The sequence below is a fragment of the Pinus tabuliformis genome, chromosome 2_1 (assembly GCF_031772625.1).
Source record: "Pinus tabuliformis cultivar Carrire ecotype Pingquan chromosome 2_1, CPIR1, whole genome shotgun sequence".
NCBI classification, from domain to species: domain Eukaryota; kingdom Viridiplantae; phylum Streptophyta; class Pinopsida; order Pinales; family Pinaceae; genus Pinus; species Pinus tabuliformis.
Window position 1 is genome coordinate 845,037,971 of NC_142299.1, and position 24,572 is coordinate 845,062,542.

Here is a 24,572-nt window from a genome sequence, read left to right on the forward strand (position 1 = left end):
TTTGTACAAAGTTGCGGATATGCCATGCATCCTCAATAACACTTCCAATCCAAGGCACATCAGAAGTAATAGTTTTAAGTGTTGAATTCAAGGAATGGGCAATGCAAGATGTCCAAAATACTTGTGGATATTTAGCTTCCACAATCATGCCAACAGCGTTGCAAACATGTGCATTATTTGTAATGATTTGCACACAAGAATCAACACCTACATCTTCAATAACTTTAATGAACAACTCACCAATATATTGTTCATCCTTGTAGTGTCCAAGTGCATCCACTGATTTCAAGAAAACTGGTCCATTCAAGGAAGACACCATGGAGTTGATGAGTGGGTGGCGTGTTGAATTTGTTCATCCATCAGAAACAATACTAACCCCAGATGTTGGACATGTTGATTTAATAGGCTCAAGCATTTTGTCCACCTCTTTTTTTGCCCTAGTCAACAATGTGGTTCTAAGCTTCTTTGACCCAGGAGGCACATACCCTAATGGAGCCCCTTGAGTTAGAGCTCGGTACATCTCAAAAAATAAAGGTGAGTGTGAAACATTTAAGGATATGAAGTGCAGATAAAAAAAGAATGCAATGGTGATGTCAAGCTCTTCCTGTCACTCTTTCTGAAAAAGCTTGTCTATTGGACCAAGTGCCATTGTCTTTCTTTTTGCTACTTGACCCACACCCCCACCAAAACTCTCAAATGGAAATTTGTTGTTGTTTTCCCTCAAGAATGGAAGGGGATCATCATTCTTTATTTTTAGATGAAGGGGAAGGGAACCAACTGTAGGAATTTACAGGGTAAGTTCCACAGAAAGAATACCAAAAGGACACCGCTCACAACCAGATCTCAAATCAATACACCAGTATTTTTGACGTGGTTAAAACCCTCAGAGTGCAAGGAGGGAAACAGTCCACGGCCTGTCCCAACGTGGGTACTACAGGCAATTTATTAATCAAAGAATGAAAATTTACATAAGCTTCTCTCATGCACGGATTACCCGAACAATGACCCTCCATGCGCTTTAAATAGAACTCATGGACCAATCGGGTGTCAAGCCACGGATAGAGTGTTGGTAATACCGAGGTGAGAGTGAACCGTCGGATCACTACATATCGTGACCGTCGGATTGTAAGTTACAAATTGTACAACGGTAAAGAAACACACTTTACCTAACTCTAACCTAACTCTATGCTAGACCAAGTTGAACTTAACTATATCCTATGTGTCGGAATATCCTAACATCCCCCCTTAAGAACAACTTGGGATAGGATTGAAGGATTTACAAATATGACACAATAGGAGAAGGAAGGAGGCACTAGAGCCTATCCCCCCTTAGTGACAACTTCCTGAACTCCAAGCATATATCGAAGTTTAGTGAACTTCGCCTCTGTGAGAGCCTTTGTGAAGATGTCTGCAACCTGATCATCTGTTGGACAATATTTCACTTCAAGAACATGGTCATGAATGAGCTTTCTGATGAAGTGCATGTGTAGTTCAATGTGTTTGCTGCGCTGATGCTGGACTGGATCTTTGCATAGCTGAATGGCACTTTGATTATCACACCAAAGTGTGGTTGGATGCTGCTGCTCAAAGCCAAACTCTGATAGGATCTGACAAAGCCACAAGGCTTCCTTACTAGCTTCCACGGCACCACGATACTCTGCTTCTGCTGACGAAAGAGAAATGGCAGCCTGTTTCTTACAAGCCCATGTAATAGGTCCTGAACCAAGAGTGAAGACATAACCGGCAGTAGACTTCCGATCATCAAGGTCACCAGCCCAATCAGAATCAGTGAAACCAACTAACAGAGGAGCTGCTTTGGCACTGTAATGAATCCCAAACTGTACTGTACCTCGAACATAACGAAGTATTCTTTTAGCTGCTTTCCAATGACTTTCACGGGGGTTTTGCATAAAACGAGCAACAAGGCCAACAGCAAAGGAAAGATCAGGACGAGTATGGGTTAAATACAAGAGTTTTCCGACAAGTTGACGGTATAAGGTAGCATCAACTTCAGGAGAAGTACAAGAGACTGAAAGTTTGACTCCAGACTGAAAGGGAGAAGGGGCTGGCTTACAGTCTTCCATGTGAAAATGACGAAGAATATCACAAGCATACTTGGACTGGGAAAGGAAAATACCCTCTTGGGATTGCAAGACTTGAAGACCGAGAAAATAGTGTAAGTGTCCTAAGTCTGTCATTTCAAATTTCTTTTTAAGGCTGGATTTCACATGGTTTATAAGGTTGGGATCACTACCAGTAAGAATAAGATCATCAACATAAAGAACAAGGATGATAAGAGAGTTGCCCACTTTCTTGGTGTAGACAGTATTGTCAGAATGACACCTAGAAAAGCCAGATTCTAAAAGAAAGCTATCCATTTTGGCATACCAAGCCCGAGGAGCTTGCTTGAGGCCATAAAGGGATTTCTTAAGTCGACAAACGAGGCTGGAGTCTGTTTGTATGAAGCCAATGGGTTGTTCCATATAGATTTCTTCCTGCAAGTCCCCATGCAAGAAGGCAGATTTAACATCCATTTGATGGACTTCCCATTTTAAAGAGGCAGCAAGGGAAAGAACAAGGCGGATAGAGTTCATTTTGGCAACTGGAGAGAAGGTTTCAGTGTAGTCAATGCCTTCAACCTGTGAAAATCCCTTAGCAACTAGACGAGCTTTATGTTTATCAACTTTCCCATCTGGTTTAATGGAACTCCAAGCTTCTTCTGGAGTGATATTCTCTAGAACCTTAGTAGGAGTGCGATTGATTATATAATTTGCACAATTAATTGCTTCGGCCCAAAAACTAAGACTGAGTCCTTTAGATTGCAGCATACAATTAGCCATTTCCTTTAAGGTGCGATTTTTCCTTTCAGCTACACCATTTTGTTGTGGAGTGTATGGAACAGTATGTTGCATTTGAATTCCATTTTCGGTGCAAAAGTTGATGAATGCGTTTTTAACATATTCTCCACCATTATCAGTTCTTAGCTTAAGAATTTGATGTCCAGATTGTTTTTCAACAAATGCTTTGAAGGCCAAAAAAGTGGTAAATACTTCGCTCTTGAGTTTTAAGAAGTATACCCAAGTGCGTCTGGAGAAATCATCAATGAAAGTTAAGAAGTACTTGCAGCCAGAGAATGAAGCAACAGGAAGAGGACCACATAAATCACTGTGCACAAGCTGTAAAGGGGCTGAGGCGTGCCAAGAGGCACGTTTGTCAAAACTGTCCCGATGATGTTTTCCGAGTACACATCCGGAACAAACACCATCTTTGCAAGATACCATAGGAAGACTTGTCACCATATTTTCTTTACATAGATGCTGAAGGGAGCGATAGTTTAAGTGACCAAACCGCTCATGCCAAAGTTTGCTCACTTCATCATTATGAGCAACAAATACTGAGGGAAGATGGGATGACCCAAAGTTGTGAAACTTATACAACCTTTTGGAATCATCAGCAAGACCAGTAGCTAGAATCTGTTTAGGATCTTTTAGATCCTTGATTACAACATCATGAGGTGAAAATTCAACAATTTTACCTTCACCTGAATGAGTTATCTGATAGACAGATAGAAGGTTGCAGGATAAGTTTGGAACACATAATACATCATTGAACTGACCATTGTCTAGATGAACAGTTCCAGTCCCTACAACATTAAGAGATCTATCATCACCAATATATATATTTTTGGTGTTACAATCATTTAAAGAAGAAAACATGGCTTGGTTTTTGGCCATGTGACAAGAGGCTCCAGAATCAATGAGCCACTCATGAGAATGAGAAGAAGAAGAAGATACATTTAATGCATAACCAGACTGAGATGATTGATGATGACATGCAGAAAGTGCCGTTCCGGAAGTTGAAGTTGAAGTAGGCTCCAGATGGATGTTATGTTTCTTCATTGCGGCTTCCAAGGCTTCCATCTTCTTAAAGCATTTAGATTCTAAGTGGCCATCTCGATTACAAAAGTTACAATGTCTATCAGTCTTCTTCCATTTGTTTTTATTGGTCTTATCATTTTGCTGAAATGATCTTTCATTTTGAGGCTGAGATGGTTTAGGACCATTCTTTTGAGGATATGACTTCTTAGGATTCTTTGAATTTGGGTGCTGCTGGGCGGCTAACGCTTTCGTGGAAGAGTTTCCAAGATTAAGAAGACCAAGGTGTAAGAGTTTTTCTTGTTCTCTTATTAAGGAATCACAAAAGGAGTCAAAGGAAGGGGCCTTGTAGTCTTGTCCTTGACAAATGAAAGCTTCCCTTGTAGAATGGAAAGTGGAAACAAATACAGAGTAGGCTGGTCCTAACTTAGTAAGGATGGAATAAATAAGGTTACCATCATCTTTCTTAACTTTAACACCTTCCAAGAGATATCTAAGGGTCTTGAATTTGGACAAGAAATCTTCAATGCAAGAAAAATTATTAGGATCCAAAGTAAGCAGCTCATTTTCAAGTTGATGGGATCTAATTTCATTTTTAATCCCAAAAACTTTAGCAAGTTTTTCTAATGCTTCATGAGGAGTCTCAAGTCCTGCAATGTGGAATCTAAGATCAGGAGAAATAGACATCCCTATCAAACCACGTGCTTGATCTTGTCTATTTTCCCATTTTGCCGCCTTGTCTTCATCTGTTGGTTTCTTCTCTTGGTTGTGGCTATTCTGAAGAGACCTTTACTTCTAAGTAAATCTTCCATGTATTCTACCCATTGGAAGTAGTTAGTGCTGTCAAGAATGACTTGGCATGGACTTTCCATTTTTTTTAAAAAACTGAAGCTGAAGATGCTGAAAGTAAGTGTACCAACGGATAGATCTCGAAAAAATAGGCGGTTTTAAAAAAAACGGCTCTGAAAAAGGCTTCCGGATGAAGAAGTTATGGCTTTTTGAAAAAAAACTTGTTGACGTTGCCGGCAAAGTGCGCGAATGTGCAGGAATGAAAAAATCCGCCCCCACAAAATGGAGACTTGAACCCAAGACCTCTACTCTCTAAAAATAGCTTTGAACCAATTGATCTATACAAAAAATTTGAGAGAGAGAGAGAGAGAGAGAGAGAGAGAGGGGGGGGGCCTCGGTTTGCGTGCTTGCCTTGAGAAAGCTCTTTTTCCCTACAAAACACAAAACACAAAACCCAACACGAATATGCAAAGAAAAACGAACCTTGCGGCTCGAAGTTAGCTTTAGCCAAAAAACTAGAAATTTAAAAAAAAAAAAATCTCAAGGTTAGCTTTAGCCGAAAAACTAAATATTTTTCTCAATGTTTCTGATTTTCCGAGATCACACTAAGGTGCAGGGAAAAGAGCATACGCATGAGAAAAATCCTTCCTTTCTGTTTCTGATTTGCCCAGATCGCACAGAGTCGCAGGGCAAAGAGCATACGCAGAAATGAAAGGTATAGATCCGGTTAAAAAAAAGCTAAATAAACTGAGACCGAAATAAGCAGAGAGAAATTAACAGTAAACTGCAAAAAAAACACTGTATACCTCCCGATCTGAAAAATGACGCAGCTAGGGCTACCGGAAACCTTTTCGCATGAAACGAAAGGGGTTCCTCACTGGAACAGATGCTCCGAACGCAACAGAGCAGTCCTCTCGGCCCGAAAGCAGTCAGAAACAACAGATCTAGGAAACGACAGCCGCATGCAGTTCTACCGGCTTCAGATTTGGATCACCAACGGACGCGGCCCTCAAATAGCTCTGATACCATGTAGGAATTTACAGGGTAAGTTCCACAGAAAGAATACCAAAAGGACACCGCTCACAACCAGATCTCAAATCAATACACCAGTATTTTTGACGTGGTTAAAACCCTCAGAGTGCAAGGAGGGAAACAGTCCACGGCCTGTCCCAACGTGGGTACTACAGGCAATTTATTAATCAAAGAATGAAAATTTACATAAGCTTCTCTCATGCACGGATTACCCGAACAATGACCCTCCATGCGCTTTAAATAGAACTCATGGACCAATCGGGTGTCAAGCCACGGATCAAGTGTCGGTAATACCGAGGTGAGAGTGAACCGTCGGATCACTACATATCGTGACCGTCGGATTGTAAGTTACAAATTGTACAACGGTAAAGAAACACACTTTACCTAACTCTAACCTAACTCTATGCTAGACCAAGTTGAACTTAACTATATCCTATGTGTCGGAATATCCTAACACCAACATTGGCCGCTTTTTCCATTTCTTTCCTCTTAGCTAAAGAGTAAAGACACATTTTCACATGCTCCAATTCCACAACCTGGTAAGCCCAACAAATGAGCTTTCACACGGTAATAAGTGCTCTTGAAATGATTGTTGCAATAGTTGCATTTCCAAGCAACATTGCCTCCTCCCTTCAAATTGTCATCTGGCCCTTGATCTCTTGTGACATACTTCCACAAGGGGATATTTGCTTTCTTGAGCATGTTGTCTTTCTAAATTTATTTTTCCCTCGGCATTTGAAGTTGTTGTTGCAACCCCACTTCCAACAGAGGGAACACTTACAAACCCTGATAAAATTGGAACAGGAGGGGCATCACCAATGGGGGTATTCTTCCCCATCCTTTGCCCCTTCCCTGTTGCCCTTGATTAAGCCATGAATGCTGTAAAAAATAAAGAAAAAAACGCACAAAATTGTAAAACAAAATGGACATACAAACTATTGTAGAAAAAATGCAAAAAAATAGAAGCAAAATGCACTTACCTGTTGCTTGAATCACCTCCAAAATGCCCCCAAACCCTTTGCTAGTCGCTCCCACACACCCACAGTGAGAGAGACACTCAAGAATGAGTGAGAAATGGGCCCACATCAGGGTTTAAAGGTTGCGCGGTAAGCTTTTCAGAGGGACACGTGTCCCGAAATTAGGACTCGCTGGCCCATCGAATCGGATTCGCATGCCCATCAAATCCCACATGCCAAGGCACGCTAGAGTCATGAATTGGAAACGTGTCCTAGAGAATACTATCTGATTCGTGGGAATCAGGACATGAGGGGAGGGAGGGCGAATCCGGTTTCTTACCCTGTAACTGGGTAGTCAAACTACTCACCTCATTACTGATGCTATCTCCAATCCCTTCAACTTGCTCTTGTAATCACTCGTTGGAGTTTCAATGGCTATGATTACATCTAAACTGATGGCTAAGATCAATTTCACTTCATTGATAGAAACCTCTAGAGCAAAATCAAACTTACTTAATTAATTAACTTTAATTAACCACTTTTCCTAAGTTAGTCTTAGGAAATAATTAAATTATGGCTAATTAATTTAATTAAGGCGTCTCCAAGTCTTATCTCATGAAACCTTTTCTGGGTTTTAGAGATCTCGTGTTCCTTAAACATCATCTAAGACTAGAACACATGTTCGCTACTACCAAACGCAAAAACTAACTAAGAGAGAAGAAACTTGCTCTTGCTTGGTGGAGAAAAATAAGACATCACACACTCTATTTATATTTGTCGAATGAGGTGAAATAACCCAAACGACACACCCCTTCATAGGTTGGGGAACTTGACTTTCCTGGTCCAACTTGTCACTTCAAAAATTAAATTTTTCATAATTCTTCTAGGCTGACTTGAAAAACATTTAGCCATACGGGAATACCTCCCAATGCTACACAAAAATCAACAACATCTAGGAGTTGGTCATACACCATGAACCCTAACACTCATGAAGTTCCCCAAAACATGTTCTAAACACTTATAGACTATCCTCAAAAGCAAACAGCATCATTCCATAAAATTACGATTTTTACAATGGCAACTACTACTAATAGTTTTTCTTTTTCCTACTAACAGGGCTTTTGTAAACTCTTTATGTACATATGTTTTAGTTATAAAAGTATACCATAATGGTACTAAGAAAACGAGTGGAAATGTCACTTTTGCAAGGTTATATTCTAAATGAGATGAAAATCATGCTAAGAATATCATATTAAACATGCTCCAATATTATGTAGATGAACACAACTATGTTCTGCACAACAAGAATAGAGCTCCAAACATTATATCATAAGAAAGGTAAACCAAAATATGCTTTATTCACATACACTGCCAGCAATTTCTCGAATTTTGTTTAACTCGCCAGTGATCTCAGCTTCCAAAGTTTGAGCTGAATTGCAGCCAGGTTGTAGTGTGAGCTTGCCCTTGTTATACAAGTCTATATGCATGTCACATTTATTGTAACCTTCTCTTATCCGTTCTTCCTTTTGTGCTGTGAGGCGAGCTCCAGGTTGTACATCATCTATTCCAATTGAGAAGCCATGATTTCCAATCCATCTTGCACTATAATCAATGTAGAACGTGTCAGGATATCAATCTTAACAATGAATAAATCACATGCTAAAACCAGAATAACAATTAACATCATCATATGAGTAAAACGCTGACAGAAAACATATGTATGATGTTACTCAGCTAAGTATTGATAAATGATCAAGAGTGACCAACTGCAGAAAAATACCGCCCTTAACACAAAATTACACTCAATACCAGAACACACACAGGACAGGAAAGCCCACTTCTAGAGATCAATACTAATCTCTCACTTGGTATCTAATATATTCTTCCTATTCATTGTCTACCAATATAATTATGCTTCTTTCCTTCTCAAGGCCTCTTATGCACACCCTTCAGTAGCTTATAGGCACAGTTACGGGCACAACTACCTTGCCGTACATAATTGTCACTCTCCAAATTGTCTTAGATAACCAATCTATGCATTATCTATATGGGTTGCAGACAACACTGCAGAGGATGCATCCCCTATGTTTCCATGGACCCACTGTATGGGAGTGGGAACATTGCTGTTTTCTTGGGGACATCAAATCAGAGTAAATTTATGGCTGTCTTAGGGGCAATCATGTGAAGTCCTCAACATTCCCTCTCCAAACTGAAATCGCTGAAGAAAATGTAAAAATATGATCAGAAGGCCAACCCATAGAACACACACAGAGGTGTGTGTGTGTGTGTTCTCTAAGGGGTAGCCCTTTGATCATACATCGACATGAATAAAATTTAAAAGGTCATCCCGTAGAGAACACACACACACACACAGAATGGTTGACAATGCTGAAAAGAGGATATATACCCTATGTTTCCCTGCACCCAGGAGATGGGAGGTGTGGGAAACATCCCCGCTTTCCTCTTCAGGGAGAGTCAGAGGAAGTCCCTGGCATCCCCTACCAAAACTGAAGCCCTTTAAAAAACAAAAATGTGTTTTAAAAAATATATGAGCAAAATGTTAAACACAGGTACGTGTGTGCGAGATTTTAAATACATCTGAGTGTGATTAAAAATATCAAAAATAACCATTGAGTAGTATTTAAAACAAACATATTATCAAATGTATCCCAAGGTTGAAGATCTTGAATTGCTCGCAAGCTAGAAGCCCAATATGTTCAATATTTGTTACAAAGTTTTGGAAAACTTACTGTAACGAACGTGTACAAGAAAAAAAAAAACTAGTCAAATTTAAAAAATAAAAGTGAACAGTGGGAAGCAAAAACTACGTTGAAGGCTATGTTACCTGAAAATAATCAAACGGTATCCAGAATGAATTGTTGTAACAGAGGAAATATATTGGTTCTAAAGTCTTCAGTTCCCCTACTCATTACAGAAATCAACCAATGAAACCCAACCAAGTGCACTTAAATGATTACAGGAAACATCAGCTTGCCAATACTCTTCCAGGTGGTAATAGAATGTAAAGAAAAGGGTGGCACCAAGCATCAGTCAGAGATGTTATTTTTGGTAGCTCTGAACCTTAATTGCATGGTAGAGGGAAACAGAACCACATAAATGAAATGGGAACGCGCTGGAAACATTACCCCACAAAAATCAGGAAATGGTAAATGTGATAACTGAAACTTTGAAAGAAAGCATGTAACATTATAATTTAGAATACAGATACATATTCATGAACAAATGAACAAGTGCCAAGGCCCAAGAATATAATGCTACAACAAATACCTACATATCAACAGATTCATTGCCTACATTGGGATCCTCATCATCAATATCACCCTCAAGCATTAAAATAAGATAGAAAAAGCTTAAGATGTCAAATCCAGGTTTTGTTTGAGTGATGGGTAAACTTTTACTAGGGTCATGATTGAAAAATTTTAACAATCAATGCAACAAACATTAAGGTACATATAGGGCTTGCTGCTCTTAATTAAATGTTAGTTCCGTACCTTTGTACACAATAGAATCCAATGGAAATGTTGCAATCCCCTCAACCCTGAAATCCTAAAATCTATTAAGTCTGCTAGATTTGGAGGGGGATCTAAAATTCTACATTCTCTATATGAAATTCAATGAGGTTGGAACCACTCTCAAACATCCTGAGTCAATTAATGGTAATGTCAAACTCTCCTTCAAACATCCTAAGTCAATGAATGGTAATGTTAAAAATTTAAGTAAAAGGATGAAAATGAAAGATAAAGAAGAATTTAACATTACCATGAATTACCTAGCATTGGTAAAGCCTAGGCTTGAATATTAGGCTGTCCCACACATAAATTATTGTTTTTTAAAATAAGTTGTGTTCGGCCCACACACACCACATAAGCATGTTGCACTACACTACACATGACATATGGACATTGAAAAGTGATATATGGATGCTGAAATACGGGATTTTGTGCCTGGAACAAATTTCATCCAGGCAGAAATGCATTTCAAAAAAGTGAAATGCATTTCAGTCATGGTTCGAGGTATCCGTACTGAAATGCGGCTGGTACAAGGGGGGGAGCAAAGGTCCCACATCTCCTGCAATGTAGCTCTAAACTTGTTCTCCACTCTACTTCAACCATAGGAACATTTTCTATAAGGAGAGTACTTTCTTTGGAGGGAGAGTGCTTAATGGGAGAGGTCTCGACTCTCAATTATGGTTGTTTTGCTTCAAAGCCAACTTCTTCATCTGTTTTCTCACTGGGATTAGGAGGACACACTTCTATAAAAATGTGGAGTGGATGACTTGGCACTTTAATTAAAAAAATGTGGTGTTCCATAAAAATATGTGAAGCAGGTGAATTGGCATTTTTGGGCATGTGCCTCCCTCGTTGGCAAATGTATAGTCTCCACTTGTCAATACATCTCCATTTGTAGACCTTGTCCAGGGTTAGGGTTAGTTGACTCTTCTTACTCTATAATTGAAAGGAGAAGCACATCACTTCATTATGAGTAACAAGGTAGAGGAGAAAGCATAGAGTGCAACTCCTTGTATGATTCTTCATTATAGTTGTTGTAGTCATTATCATTTTGACAATGAAGCTTATAGTAGATTACTTGGTGTGATGTTGGTTAGCTAAGGACTTCCTCCAACCACCAAGTCATCCCTCCCTTCTTCTACAGATGATAACCTTCCAGCAGTAACTTCGACCTTGCAGCAGCAGAACTTCGATCTAGTAGCAATAGCAAATCTTTGATCTAGTATCAGCAACAACAACTCGACCTAGAAGTAGCAGTACTTCGACCTTGAAGTAGCAGCAGAACTTTGACCTCTCCAACAGTAGAACCTTGACCTCTCCAGCAATAGAACTTCAACCTCTCTAGCATCAAAACTTAGACCTCTCCAGCAACAAAACTTCGACCCTAGCAATAGCCTAGTAACTTTGCACAAATGAGAGAGATAGCCCAAAACTTTGATCTTGTCCTTCTCCTGCAATTCTTCTTCTTCTCGTGGAACTTCACACTTTTTATGCTTCTCCTTCTTATGTATCGAACTTTTTGAATGAGTGAGCAAATGGATCGAACTACACTTCTATATATAGTCTCTTATGTGGGTCAAATTGCCCTAATGTAGGCCGACTTGGTGTGGAGGTCACAAATGACTTGTTTTACTCAATAATGCTTCTTTTTACATGATTCAAAAGCCCGAGAAGGGTCTCATAAAATGGACAATGACTCTAATGACTCAAGATAAAACCTAGAAGTCCTCAATGGGGACTTTGACCCAAAACATGATGACCCAAGCATGAAACCCATGCTTTAATAAGTCATAATAATAATAATAATAAATTATTTTTCTTTCTTCTGAAAAATACATTTCATTATATGACTCAAATACAATTATGAAGACCGAACCTAGTTACATTCTTCAACACTCCCTCTTAACTAGGGAGGTATTCGTAGTTACACATATATATATATATGCAAGTACAAGGAAGATCTCAAAAAACATGAACCAAGAAGAGTTTAGGCACTCACGGTGCCACACACTAGATTACTAACTAGGGAAATCTATCCGGGTGGGACTAAGATGGACTAAAGCTTTCAGCCATTATAGGCACCTTTAGGCTTACTTGCTAACCATCAACCCAGGGAACTAGGTGCATAATGCAAGGTCAAAGCTCTATGACCAACGCCACCCTCCCTACTTCAGGAACTAGACATCAACACACAGGCCAGCGAGATGCCCCCCCAGGCATTACACAATGCTTGAACACTCCCAATTATTGAAATCGTTAACAAATCTCTCCTGGTCAAACAGATCGGTAACCTCAAGCATGCTTCCAAAACTTCGAGAGATTTACCTGTACAAACACAACCTCATTCAGTAACAATTTTTCAAATACACATACGTAAACACAAACCTTCGAAATCTTTAAACATCTTGATGCTGCTTCACAATTCATCATGGTAGGACTTAGAGGCTTCTTAGAAGTTTTTTCGTTTCCTACTTCACAAATAGCAACATATTCTACAATTGGATCCTAGTTTCCTTCTCTCAACAGCAACTCAATATACCTTCTCCAGTTTCTTCTTCAAGGTATCCATCAGTTGTTGCTTGGATTTGGACCCCTGTTTGACCCCTCAAATCTGCCCAGAAAATTCTGCCAAATTATTTCTGAGGTCCTTGTCAAAAACTCCAAAAAACCCAGAAAGGGTTTGTCCTAGTTTTGACGCTCCAAAATTGACCCCAAATGCTTGGCCCTCCTCCACAAGCAAAAGATGTAGCCTGTAGCAGATGTTGTGTTTGTTGCTCCACCAAAATGCTGGAAAAGCCCCCACAACACTTCCTCGAACTCCACCTCAAGTTTTAGGCCCTAACTCCCTTCACTCCTCAACTCCCAAGTGTGTCTCCTCCAAGCACTACACAATCCCTGCGTGGTTGCTAGTGTCTCCTCCACACAAACTCGCACTCGCACTCCCACTGTCAGAAGAATCGAAAAGGATGGAACTCCCACCTTGGGCTGGCACTTGAATTCCACCAAAGCAAGGGTTGAGATCTCTGCTCAGAGACACTCGTGTGCTAAACAGCACTTGCAGACTTGACTTCCGCCCAGGCATGATATGTCAAAGACAAGTTTTTGAATAGATGAATGAATGCCCAAAATGAGTGCCTCTTGCTCTATTTATAATTCGTGGCTCCTTCTCTCCATGTGGTCCCTTCTCTCTCTCTCTTAATTCACACTCCCTTCTCTTTCCTCTCTCTTCCAAGAGTGCAAGTTCCCTCCTTGGGTCAAATTTCTCTTTCTTGTGGTCCCCACTTTCCACTAGAGCCACAATATTCTCTTTTCCTCCTAAGTCCCAGTGCCGGAATTGCGTCCTCTCCCCAAACTCATCTCTAATGCTAAAAATCAAAATTGGGGATATTATAGTCCTCCTCGCCAAAAATTGCATCTCCTCAAGCAATCCCTGAACCAACGCTTCCTCTGTATGTTGATCACCCCTATCACCATCAGTAATATTGGGGTGGTCCCAAACGTGCCACTGAGTTATCCCAGGTCTCTGCATTGTCTTGACATGAAAGAATCCCTCAATACCAGGATCCCAGTCCATCTTGTCCCACCTGAAGCTCCCCTCGCTCCATTCACTATCATGCCCGGTATAAGCACCAGAAGTCCCCTATATACCTTCAATGAGTATGGTATCAGGTAAATGCGACAACATGCCCAACTCCTCGTGAAGTTTTCCTACCACGTGGGCCATCCCGTGCACTCCAGGAGTATACTCTCGAAGATACCACCCAATCCCTGCAGAGATAGCGTCTCACTCATGTGAGCTTCTCCTGATATCATCCTACTGGCCCACTTGCCATGCTAACGAAGTCTCCAACACCATCGATGACTCGCTAAAGCCCAATGGAATATCTGCATGATCTCCCCCTGTAGTCGTTAGTGCATCCCTAAAGGTTATTGATGATCAGGTCCCCTACTAATATCAAAGTGGTGCCACCATGTTGAAACTGTGTTACTCTGATTATGACATACTCCCCACCGTGTGCGGACTGTATCCTCCTCTCATGAGGCCCAGTGGCAAAAGATATGTGAGAGTCAATCTCATCCTGCCCGGGCATCCCCATGATGCTAATATCTACCCCTCCACTGCCAATCTTGACCCTAATCCATAACAAGATAAGTCTGCCTTTGCCATGTCATGGAGGTCTCAGTGATCCCCCTGTGTCAAACCCAAAGTGAACTGGATCACCCTCTGCCATGACCCTGCTCATCACAAAGGGGAGTGATCCATCCACCAATCGGGTCCCAAGATGCCCCAAACATACGAGGAGCTCATAACTCCCTCTCCTCATAGGATGTCGCTATGTAATGCTTCTATCTGCTAGAACCCATCTGGCCCTCATCTCTGACCCCTGTATTTATCCCCTAGGTGGACCCCAAGTATCAGGAGTATGTCCCACACATGCAAACCTACTCTACTCTTGCCAGACCACGCAAAGAAATCCACTATCCCAACTCTTGACGATACACCTGGACACTATTCAAAGTCTGGGTACCCTCCTGAAGACAAATTCTACCATCCACCGTCCCTCAAGTGTGAGCTCAAGGGTGGAACATATGCTACCTCGGCTATCAACCACGCCATCCCTAACCCTGTATCTGACAACTCGTGCACCTACCAAGGGTCTCAATTGGAGAGTCTCCTCCCGGCTCATGACACGCAGTGTCTCATCCAACTGTCTAGGGTGAGCCTCCCATGTCCTATTGCATGAATGGAGTGTGAAGGGGCAACAACCAAACACTCTGTGACTATAAGCAACACTAGAGGATGATGGGTAGATATGTCCCAAAGGGGGATGATCAAAAATCTGTCGGAATGCTCAAGAGTAATCCCACAGACGACACTCCCTCCGCCTCGAATCTGCTGATAACCCCCTCGAAGCCCTGTCTCCACTAAACATGGTGTTCCCATATGCTCAACATTGTCCTCGTCGATCCTAGGTGAGCTGCATCCAATGGTACACACAATGCCCCGGTCCATAAGTCTCCTTGGAGGCAATGCTCCAAGAGCCTGCTGCACTGCATCATGTGTCACTACATACCACCAAGTATCATCATACTCCTTGACATGCCATTGTATTCTATAACATGTCCCTGTACACCACTGGATACGCTCGGCTACGGATATACCATCCTGTACCGTCCTACGTCCTGTCGATGTCAAGGCACCAGTCACTCCCCGCATGTACTCAATGTAATGTAAGGCACTCCTACTCCACAACGCAATCCAACACACTACAGTACACCACCATGCACCTCCATGTCCACCTGTAGTCCATTGCTCAATGCTAGATGCTCCCACGCATCCCTGCATGTGATGGCCTAGAGTTGTGTCTCTAGGTGTCGGCCCACCCCTGATCGGTATCATCACCTCCATTGTTGCATCACTATGCCTGTCGATGAATGGATCTCCACTCTAAATCCTCCCTGAGGGATCCGAGAAGCGAATCTCCCTCTGTGTCAGCAGTGATGCCACCACTGCTCTGCTCCTCTGCGTCCTCTGTGCCCTGCACAAAAGTGAAGAGTCCCCAGCTCCATACAAGGCATTGTCTGGTGGCCTGCCAATGCCACCTCCTCCGACAAACTCCTGCCAGAGTATGTTGATCACCCTGTGATCCTGTGTACAATCGTCATACCAAGACAACCAAAGGAGTCTGTCCATAAACTGGTTGGCCACTGGTGCTAATCGAGACTCCCCTAGCGAATGGGCACGCTCAACTGTTAGGTCAACTTTACCAACCAAGTTGTAGCCAACCAGCATACCTGAGAAATGATAAGTAGTCCCACCCGAAAGTTCGAAACCCAATGCCAGTCTACGCAAGTCCACCACCATCTCCATAGCCCACTCCACAGGGTACCAACTCAGAATCAATCGCCATCTAACCCCAATAGAGGGATCAAATGCACAAACTCCTGCACACAGAACAACCCAACATGCGGATGTTGCACCCTGTGCAACTCCAATCATCTCATCCCACTACTCAAGTCAACAAATGAGATCTGACTAGGTAGCTCTATCTCTCTCTCTCTCCAATGGGCAAATGTGACCCAACAATGCTGCTAACCTGGTCATCCCCTCTGGTATGTCTAGACAACTCTACCTCCCTCAATCCATTGCGTAGGGATGGGTTGATAACGTTGTAGATCCTGTCAGTGCGCCTCTAAAGCAAACTGTGCTAAAATCCAAATGTGTGGTCTCTATGTTGCCCCTCATCAGTGGCTAGCCCAAAAGATGGTTGCACATCCTCCTCCATCATGGGCTCGACATGAGCCTCCAACTGCTCCTCCATAGACAGCCCACCATGCAAGACATGCTTACCAGTCAGCTGTAGGTGACTATTGTCAAACAAATTTGTCATAGATCTAGATGCCCCTGTACCTATCGGTTCCCCATCAACAGTGGAGATGTCTCTCGGCACCTCATCAACCTATGGTGCACTACTATCACCTAAGAACTCGGTCACAACCCGAGATACCTCATCAATGGATACCTCAACAACGGATGGAATCTCATCAACAGTATATGCTCAACTGTCTCCTTGCCAACTGTGGCTCCTTAAACTACTCTCGTGTCTTCTTTCTTAATCCTCCTCATCATCCCCGCAAAATTCCATTGAATCTCCATTGGTTTGTGCATGCCTCTTAGTTCACAAAACTCCTAAAAAGAGAGGGACACCTGAATGCCATGACTCAAGTATGCCCTCCAGTTTGCTCCGAATAACTCCACATCAGTTGCAATCATGTCTGGATTCCCTATTGTGAAATGAATCAACTTCTCCCCCACATCAATCATCATTTGTTGCATCCTAATCACCTCATTCAAGGTTACCGCCATGTTGATTCTAACCTTTCTTTGGATCCCATGATTTCTTAGTTTTTTTATTCTGGTCTTGTCATAGGATGAAGGGTTTCCCACAAGCTGAGCCAATATTATGACTCTGATACCACTGTAATATTCCTAATGGAAATATACAATGATAAACAAGCAAACATAGCCAAAAACACATAGAAAAGTACTCAAGCATCAAAACACCATTTTAAAGCCAAAAACTGTGTTGCTAAGCCATTTTATTACAATATGAAGAGGGTACAATGAGGTGCGAGAAAGAGTGCTAGTTGAGCCCAAATGAATAATAAGAAAAACCTCTCAGATATGTTGCTACTCTATCTCCTAGCTCTGCGTTGAACTGCCCAAAAATACGTTGTTGGGTGTGAAGATCTCTTGTTAGGGCCTCCTCCAAGACTCCAAAAATTTCGGGAAATTAACCCAACCTCTCCACCAATAACCGACAAAAAACACACGAAGGAATTGGCCAAAAGTTGACCTTGGAATTTCGGCCCAAATTTCCCCTAACTCCTCTAGCTGCTGCCTGGAATGGGACCCCTGTTCACCCCTCAAATTTGCCCAAAAAAATCTGCCAAATTATTTCTGAGGTCCTTGTAAAAAAACCCAGAAAGGGTTTTTCCTAGTTTTGAGTCTTGACGCTCCAAAATTGACCCCAAATGCTTGGCCCTCCTCCACAAGTAAAAGATGTAGCCTATAGCAGATGCTACATTTGCTGCTCCGCCAAAATGCTACAAAAGCGCCCACAACACTTCCCCGGATTCCACCTCGGGTTTTAGGCCCAAACTCCCTTCACTCTTCAACTCCCAAGTATGTCTCTTCCAACCACTGCATCGTCTTTGCGTTGTTGCTAGTGTCTCGTCCACACAAACTCGCACTCCCACTGCTGGAATAATCGGAAAAGGATGGAACTCCCTCCTTGGGATGGCACTCAAAGTCCACCGAAGCAAGGGTTCAGATCATTGCTCGGAGACACTCATGTGCTAAACAACACTTGCAGACTTGACTTTCACTCAAGCGTGTTATGTCAAAGACAAGTTTCTGAATATATGAATGCCCAAAATGAGTGCCTCTTGCTCTATTTATAATTCGTGGCTCCTTCTCTCCTTGTGCTCCCCACTCTCTCTCTCTCCCCTAATTCGCACTACCTTCTCTTTCCTCTCTCTTCCAAGAGTGTGAGTTCCCTCCTTGCGTCGAATTTTTCTTTCTTGTGGTCCCCATTTTCTACTAGAGCCGCAATATTCTCTTTTCCTCCTAAGTCTAAGTCTCAGTCCCAGAATTGCATCCTCTCCCCAAACCCATCTCTAATGCTGAAAATCAAAATTGAGGATATTACAGATAAGTAAACAAAAATACCCCATCACACAATGATAAGTCATACCTTCGGGGTTTGGAAGGCCCACCTTCAAACATACGATCATAACAGATGGGCGAGGAACCACATGATCGGCTCAAGTGGTGGAGAAAATGGCACATCAAGCTATGTGGTGGCTGCAAGGGGTTGTTGGCTGCCAGGTGAGGACAATCTAGGAGAAAGTTTTCTCCTATGGATATCACCCACAAAGTGGTGGGTAACAGACTAAATGGAAAAATGTGGACCCAAATGGGAAAATGTGAAAAAGGGCTTATAATGAGTGAAGGGGAGTGAGATATATGGTGTCAAGAAGCGGGACCACGCAACCAAAATTAGGGTTTCCCATGTAATGTCACTCCTAAAGCAAATAGCTCATAGAGGAGATCCCAAGGGACTAGGACCCAAGAATAACCCTCAAGATGAGGTAAGGGAACAAGAGTACAAGTCAAAGCCCATTCTTTTCGTTGAATCCCACCACTAATCCATGCCCAAATGTGCCTAAGAAAAGCAAGCATAAACACCCAATTACATAATGAAAAATCATACCTTCGAGGTTGGATGGCCCACCTTCAAATTTACGATCATAACAGATGAGCGAGGGCACACAACAGCTAGCTCAAGTGGCGGAGAATACTATCACATCAAGCTATCAAGTGGTTGAAGGGGCTATTGGCTGCCAACTGAACACAAATCTAGGAGAAAATTCTCCTATAGGGGTCACCCACTGGAGGGGGATAACAGGTACCTAACTGGCCCTGACTGACCAATGAATCAGATTTATTGGGCCGGTTTGATATCTCAAGGAACTAAACGGCTGATTTGACTGATTTTCGCTTCGACAGGGACAGTTATTAAAACTATGATATCAAGTAGGCATCATGCTAACAAATTTGAGCCACAATTGAATTTTGGTCCCACAAGCCCAGTGCGTTGGGATACATGCAATGCCCTATAAATCATGGAATGTTGTGAACAGTGAGACTGCCATGCGGAGAAACTGACTTATATAATATATTGTACCATGGCCAAACTTCAAAGAGATGAATATTGTCCCTATGAGAAGGAAACACTTTAGATTCAAGCCTAGATCCATCGAGGTCCATCATGGAGGAAGGTCCTGTGGAGAAGGAAATGGATCCTGCTCCCAGATCCATTGAGGTCCATCATGGAGGAAGGTCCTGTTAGCGCTTGGAATTCACCTAGGCTGAGATAGACAAACTCTCAAGGCTACATCAAACCATTTCACCTCGTAGCTAGCCCTACGAGGTATGAGAAGGCTCTCTCGGGTCAGATTCGATAGATCTTTCAATATGATTAGGCTGACCAATTAATAATAAAGATTTTAGGCTAGTAAATTGATAAGGGGGTTGATTTAATGATTTTTTGAGGTTTTTGGTGGCAATTGGTGGAAGTGCAATTCAAGGTGCGGGGATTGAGCACAGTTTTCACAGGGGGATCTAAGGGGCAAGGTAGGAATGAGTGTTGATGCCTTAATCTGAGATGGATGATCAGAGATGATAGAGGAGAAGCTAAAGAGGGCAAACACACAATTCGAATCCTCTCTAGACAGTAGAAAACATTAAAATTGAACAAACTAAAAAGCTGAGCATGTCAAAACATGAGTTCAAACTTTACCACTTCATCTGTCCAATTTAGAAGCATAAGAGAGATGTGAAACACATAAACAAACTTACAAGAACATGTAGAGAACACACCATCAACAATCAGATCCACAAGAATCCTCAAAGATGTCTGTAAAACCCTGGCTTTCCTTGCCTTCAATTGCAGAAATAGATGCACAATATACAATAAAGCTTCCTTACACCAGAGTCCAACCATGAAAATGAGAAGGAGAGAGCATAATATAGACCATCTAGACCATCTAACTCCTTTCCCCACCTCTAGGGGTCGAGCTCAGCTTCCTAGGAGCAGTTTGAATTAATTCTAAACTAAGAACTAGAAAATAGGCAGCCCAACAACTTGCCTCTATTACTTAGCTAACTCATCCATGCATTAACTTTTCACTTTTTACATCATGGAAGCTTCTAGAAGGGTAAAGAAAGATAAAATCTACCAAAGTCAAAATAGTCAACCATAGTCAAAACAGTGTTTTTTGACCAAAAATGTGAATTCTGGCAAATCTGGAAGTTCTGGTCGCGCCCCTTCACAGCTGTTTTTGAGTGGGTTCCACTGGTCCAAATCAGGTGCAAGATGGCTCATTGGAAAGTTTGGCCTGTCTACTTTCCATCCCAAGTGGAATTTCTGAATTTGGTGTTGATTTGACCCCTCAAAAACCATTTCTCCCAAGGTCACTTTCTGCAACTCAAAAAGTGGGCAGAAAGTCATTTTTTAGGTGTATTTTGAGCTTTTGGAGGCTCAAAACTCAAAATCAGGCTCCTCCCAAGTATTGGTAATTTTTCTTTTTGAATGCCCTTTCCAAAAATGCCAAGTTTTCAAAATTCCGAGCAGCCCTTCAAACTGGTCTCACCCGGGGTGAGACCGGTTCCTAGGAAAAACTTGTAATTGCACAAAAAATTTACAAATGACAAAATTTTCTCCAAATTTCTTGAAATTTGGGCTGGGAGTCCCCAATCAAGTACCATGCTCAGTCAAAGAGGCTTTGGCCAAAGTTTGGAGTGGATCGGGCGTTTTCCTTCGTTTTTGTGCTTTGGCCAACCGTCCTTGGAGCACCTTCGTTTTCGCCGATATTTTTGACATTTCTCTCAAACCATGACACCTGTGTAAAAAATGAAGGAGGTTTTTCTTATTTGGCATGTTATGGACAAAAACCTCTCTCAGTTTTGAAAAATTCATCTTTGATTGCTCTGAAACATCATTTGAGTGCGACTTGTCCCGATGTGTGAAGCAAGGAATTTTGTCGAAATGGAGCGAGATGAAGGGGATAGGGGGCTTCTAAATTCTTGGGGAAATTTTTGGGAGTGGGGAGGGATGTTAGGAAGTAGGGGAAAGTAGAATCTCAGAGATTGAGTGAGGGGAAGGGGTTGAAAAGGGCAAAACACAGACCAAACCTAGAAAATTGCCAGATTGTAGCTAGAAACTAGGGTTTGTGCAAAAATGAGGAATTTGGCGGATATAAGGGATGGGAAGTGTTTGATAAGGTACTTTAAGGATAGGGGAAGGTGTATGAACATCAGGAAACAAGTTTTGCCAGTGATTTGACCATCCAAGAGAAATTGCCTTCAAAACCCTAGGAGAGGGAAATGACCTTGCCTAGGCACAACTGAAGCATGAACAAGGTGTGAAATGACTCATTAGACACTGACATGACAATGACAACCCTATGAATGATGATAGACTCAGCTGAATAGTGACATAGACTGACATTTGGGCAAACCCTAGACCTAATGGCTAGTGACCAAATTTTGCTTGAAGACTCACTGAAATGACAAAATTTGACCTTGACACTTCAAAATCACTTTGTAAGAGCACATTTGATCACTGGAGGAAGGCTGGAAAGACTGACACTAACATTGGCTCCAATGGGGATGGTAGCTCCTTGGAGGTGCCAAGAACCTTAGACCTCTGGGAGAGCAGACCAGTGCTTTACTCATTGGGCAATGGAGTCAAAAACTCAAGCTGAAGTGCATGACTGAAAACTGACACAAACTAACTTAACCACAAGACTAAAATTTGACTCATAAAGGACTCATGACTCAACTAAAAACTGACTTGATACTTGAACACAACCGACAAACTGAAAATGATGCTCAAAGGGGAGCTTATTCATCACAACCTACTCTAACAGTTTCATTCATCACCTGATCAAGTGAAATGAAACAACCAATGCAACCAAGTAAGTATCCCGTCTGTTGTTCGAATTCTCCACAAGTGTTCGCTTATGAACAACAAGAGAGAACTACTGAAAGGCAACTCTGATGGCAACTGAGAAACAGATCCGTTGAATGATATGAACTCTCTATCCGCCTCCAAAAACACTGCATAAGGATCTTGAAATTCAAGCTCACTGGAACTTAGCTCATCCAATGGATTACTTCTCTTTTCCTCATACCATGCATGCAAACTTTGATCTGAGCCTTGTGACGAGACCCCTGCTGAAAATGATGAAGAAACTGGCTGCCGGATCAAATTCATATCAGCACATTTTTCAAGCTCACACATAGTAAATGGAGAAAGACTTTGACTGCAAAACTCATCCAAAACATCAACTATTGGATCATGAAAAACTTGAAAAGACTGCTGCAACCCATTTTCTATTGGTTCCAATGTGACTACATGATTTCCTACATGCTGCTCATTCTGTTCTTTAGGGACAATATGAAAATTCTGCCTTATAAACTGAAATGCCTCGAAACAAAAAGGTATAGAATCTTCCTGCATCATCACATCATGTATTTCATCTTCCACAACTTCATCTATAATCTGACCTTCATCCTCAACATTAAAACTGAGTGATTGTTGATTTGTTATAGGCTTTTCATTTGAAGATGTACTATGCAATCGACCCTTCAAAAACTGAATTGATTCAAAACAGAATGGTACAGAGTCACCTTGAATCATTAAATCAGCTGCAATTTGACAATCAATGGCTTTCGGGGGTTGCAAATCTGAATATGAGAAGTCTTGAACAAAATTTTCATTGCCCTCAAGATGATCTAAATCAAGACTTGTTGACATTTGATTTCTGATTGCATGGTAGTTATCTCTGATGAACTGACATGAATCAAAACAAAAAGGCAAAGATCCTTCACTTACTTCAAAATTTGCTGCACTTTCCTCGTCACTGTCATAGCTGATATATGATGGCTGAACATTGTATTCAAGCTGCTGAAAATGAACTTTTTCCTCCCACAAACCAGCTGCTGATTCGTCTGCAAGATTAGCTTTTGTTTGGAGAACATAATCATCATCATACTGATCATAACGAGGCAAATCATCACTATAAAACACATCATCAAGCATGCATGTCATATCAATAGATCTCTCTTCTCCAAGATGATTAATAAGACAATCATTATCAGATCTATGACAACTAGGGTAAGAAACAAAATGTTTTGGATCAGCAACTTGTTCTTCTTCAATCAGCGAGCCATGAACATCATAATCATTCCTTGCGGTGATCTTGTCCATCATCTTTTCCACTGCACTTACCAAAATGTCAAGCTTTACCTCTAGAGATGTTGATTCGGCCAGATCTATGTTTTTCATCTCTTCTTCCTTCATCCTTGCCCTTCGGATCAGCAGATGAGCCTCTACACTTACTGCACTGTTTTGCATCTCGTGAAGTGTTGCAATGTCCCTTTCTCTCAGCTGAAACTCCATCTCCGGATCAAAGGCACCCGGATAGTGCAAGAGAGCAGATCTAGGAGAAGGTCTTATATCAACTGGCATCGAATAATAAACTTGATTAAATCTGGCCGAAAATTGTTGTACTGTCTCACCTGGCAATCTTTTCAGCTGGTTATACTCTTCTACAATCAAGAAAAGGTTCTGCCCGATCATCCACCTATCGAGAAAAACTTTGACGAACTGCTGGAAATCTGAGATGCTTGCATCAGGCAGAGCTTTGAACCAACTCTTCACTTCAGCTTGCAAAGAAAGAGCAAAAAGCCTAATACTGACATCTTCTTCATCAACTTCAAAAAGATCTAGAAAATTCTCAAAATTCTGGACATGTTGTTCAGCGTTGACATTCTTACATTCACCATCAAACATCGGCAAGTATAGATCATAGTTTTTGGGGAAAGCATGAAGAACAGGAGGTAAAACAAGAGGTTTATACCGATCTGGAATTTTACAAGGTGTAGGGATATGTACAGCAGGTATAGAATCAGACTTGGTCGCTTGAGGTTCATCACAAAATTCGGAAAAAGGATCTTGATCAAGCTCAAAGGCATGCAAATCTTTGGTATTCACAATCTTCAAAGGGAAAGAATCAACTGCAGGCCGAGGATCTCTTCTCAAATACAATATACTTTGCAAAGCCTTCTTGACATTCTTGGGAAAAGAGAAGAAATAATTTACGACAAGGAACAAAATGTCTTGGATGAAATTCCAACTTGAATACCTGATTTTGCTATATTCTCCTTTCATGTTTCTGCTGGTCGGGATCATCCTCCAGTGGAGTCTTTGGATCTGATCGCGAAAATGATTTAGAGTCGCCAAGTGAATGATTTCAGC

The 24,572-nt window shown here is 41.6% G+C and overlaps 1 protein-coding gene across 6 annotated transcripts in view; it reads right to left on the reverse strand.

Moving 5' to 3' along the window:
• LOC149203292 (DNA-directed RNA polymerase III subunit 1-like) overlaps positions 1-24,572 on the reverse strand; it is a 450,745-nt gene that overhangs the window by 285,381 nt on the left and 140,792 nt on the right. For all 6 annotated transcript variants that reach the window (XM_089403379.1, XM_089403376.1, XM_089403378.1 and 3 more), the window contains exon 16: positions 8,020-8,254. In XM_089403379.1, coding sequence (XP_089259505.1) covers positions 8,020-8,254 — 235 coding nt within the window. The remainder of the gene's footprint in view (positions 1-8,019; positions 8,255-24,572) is intronic.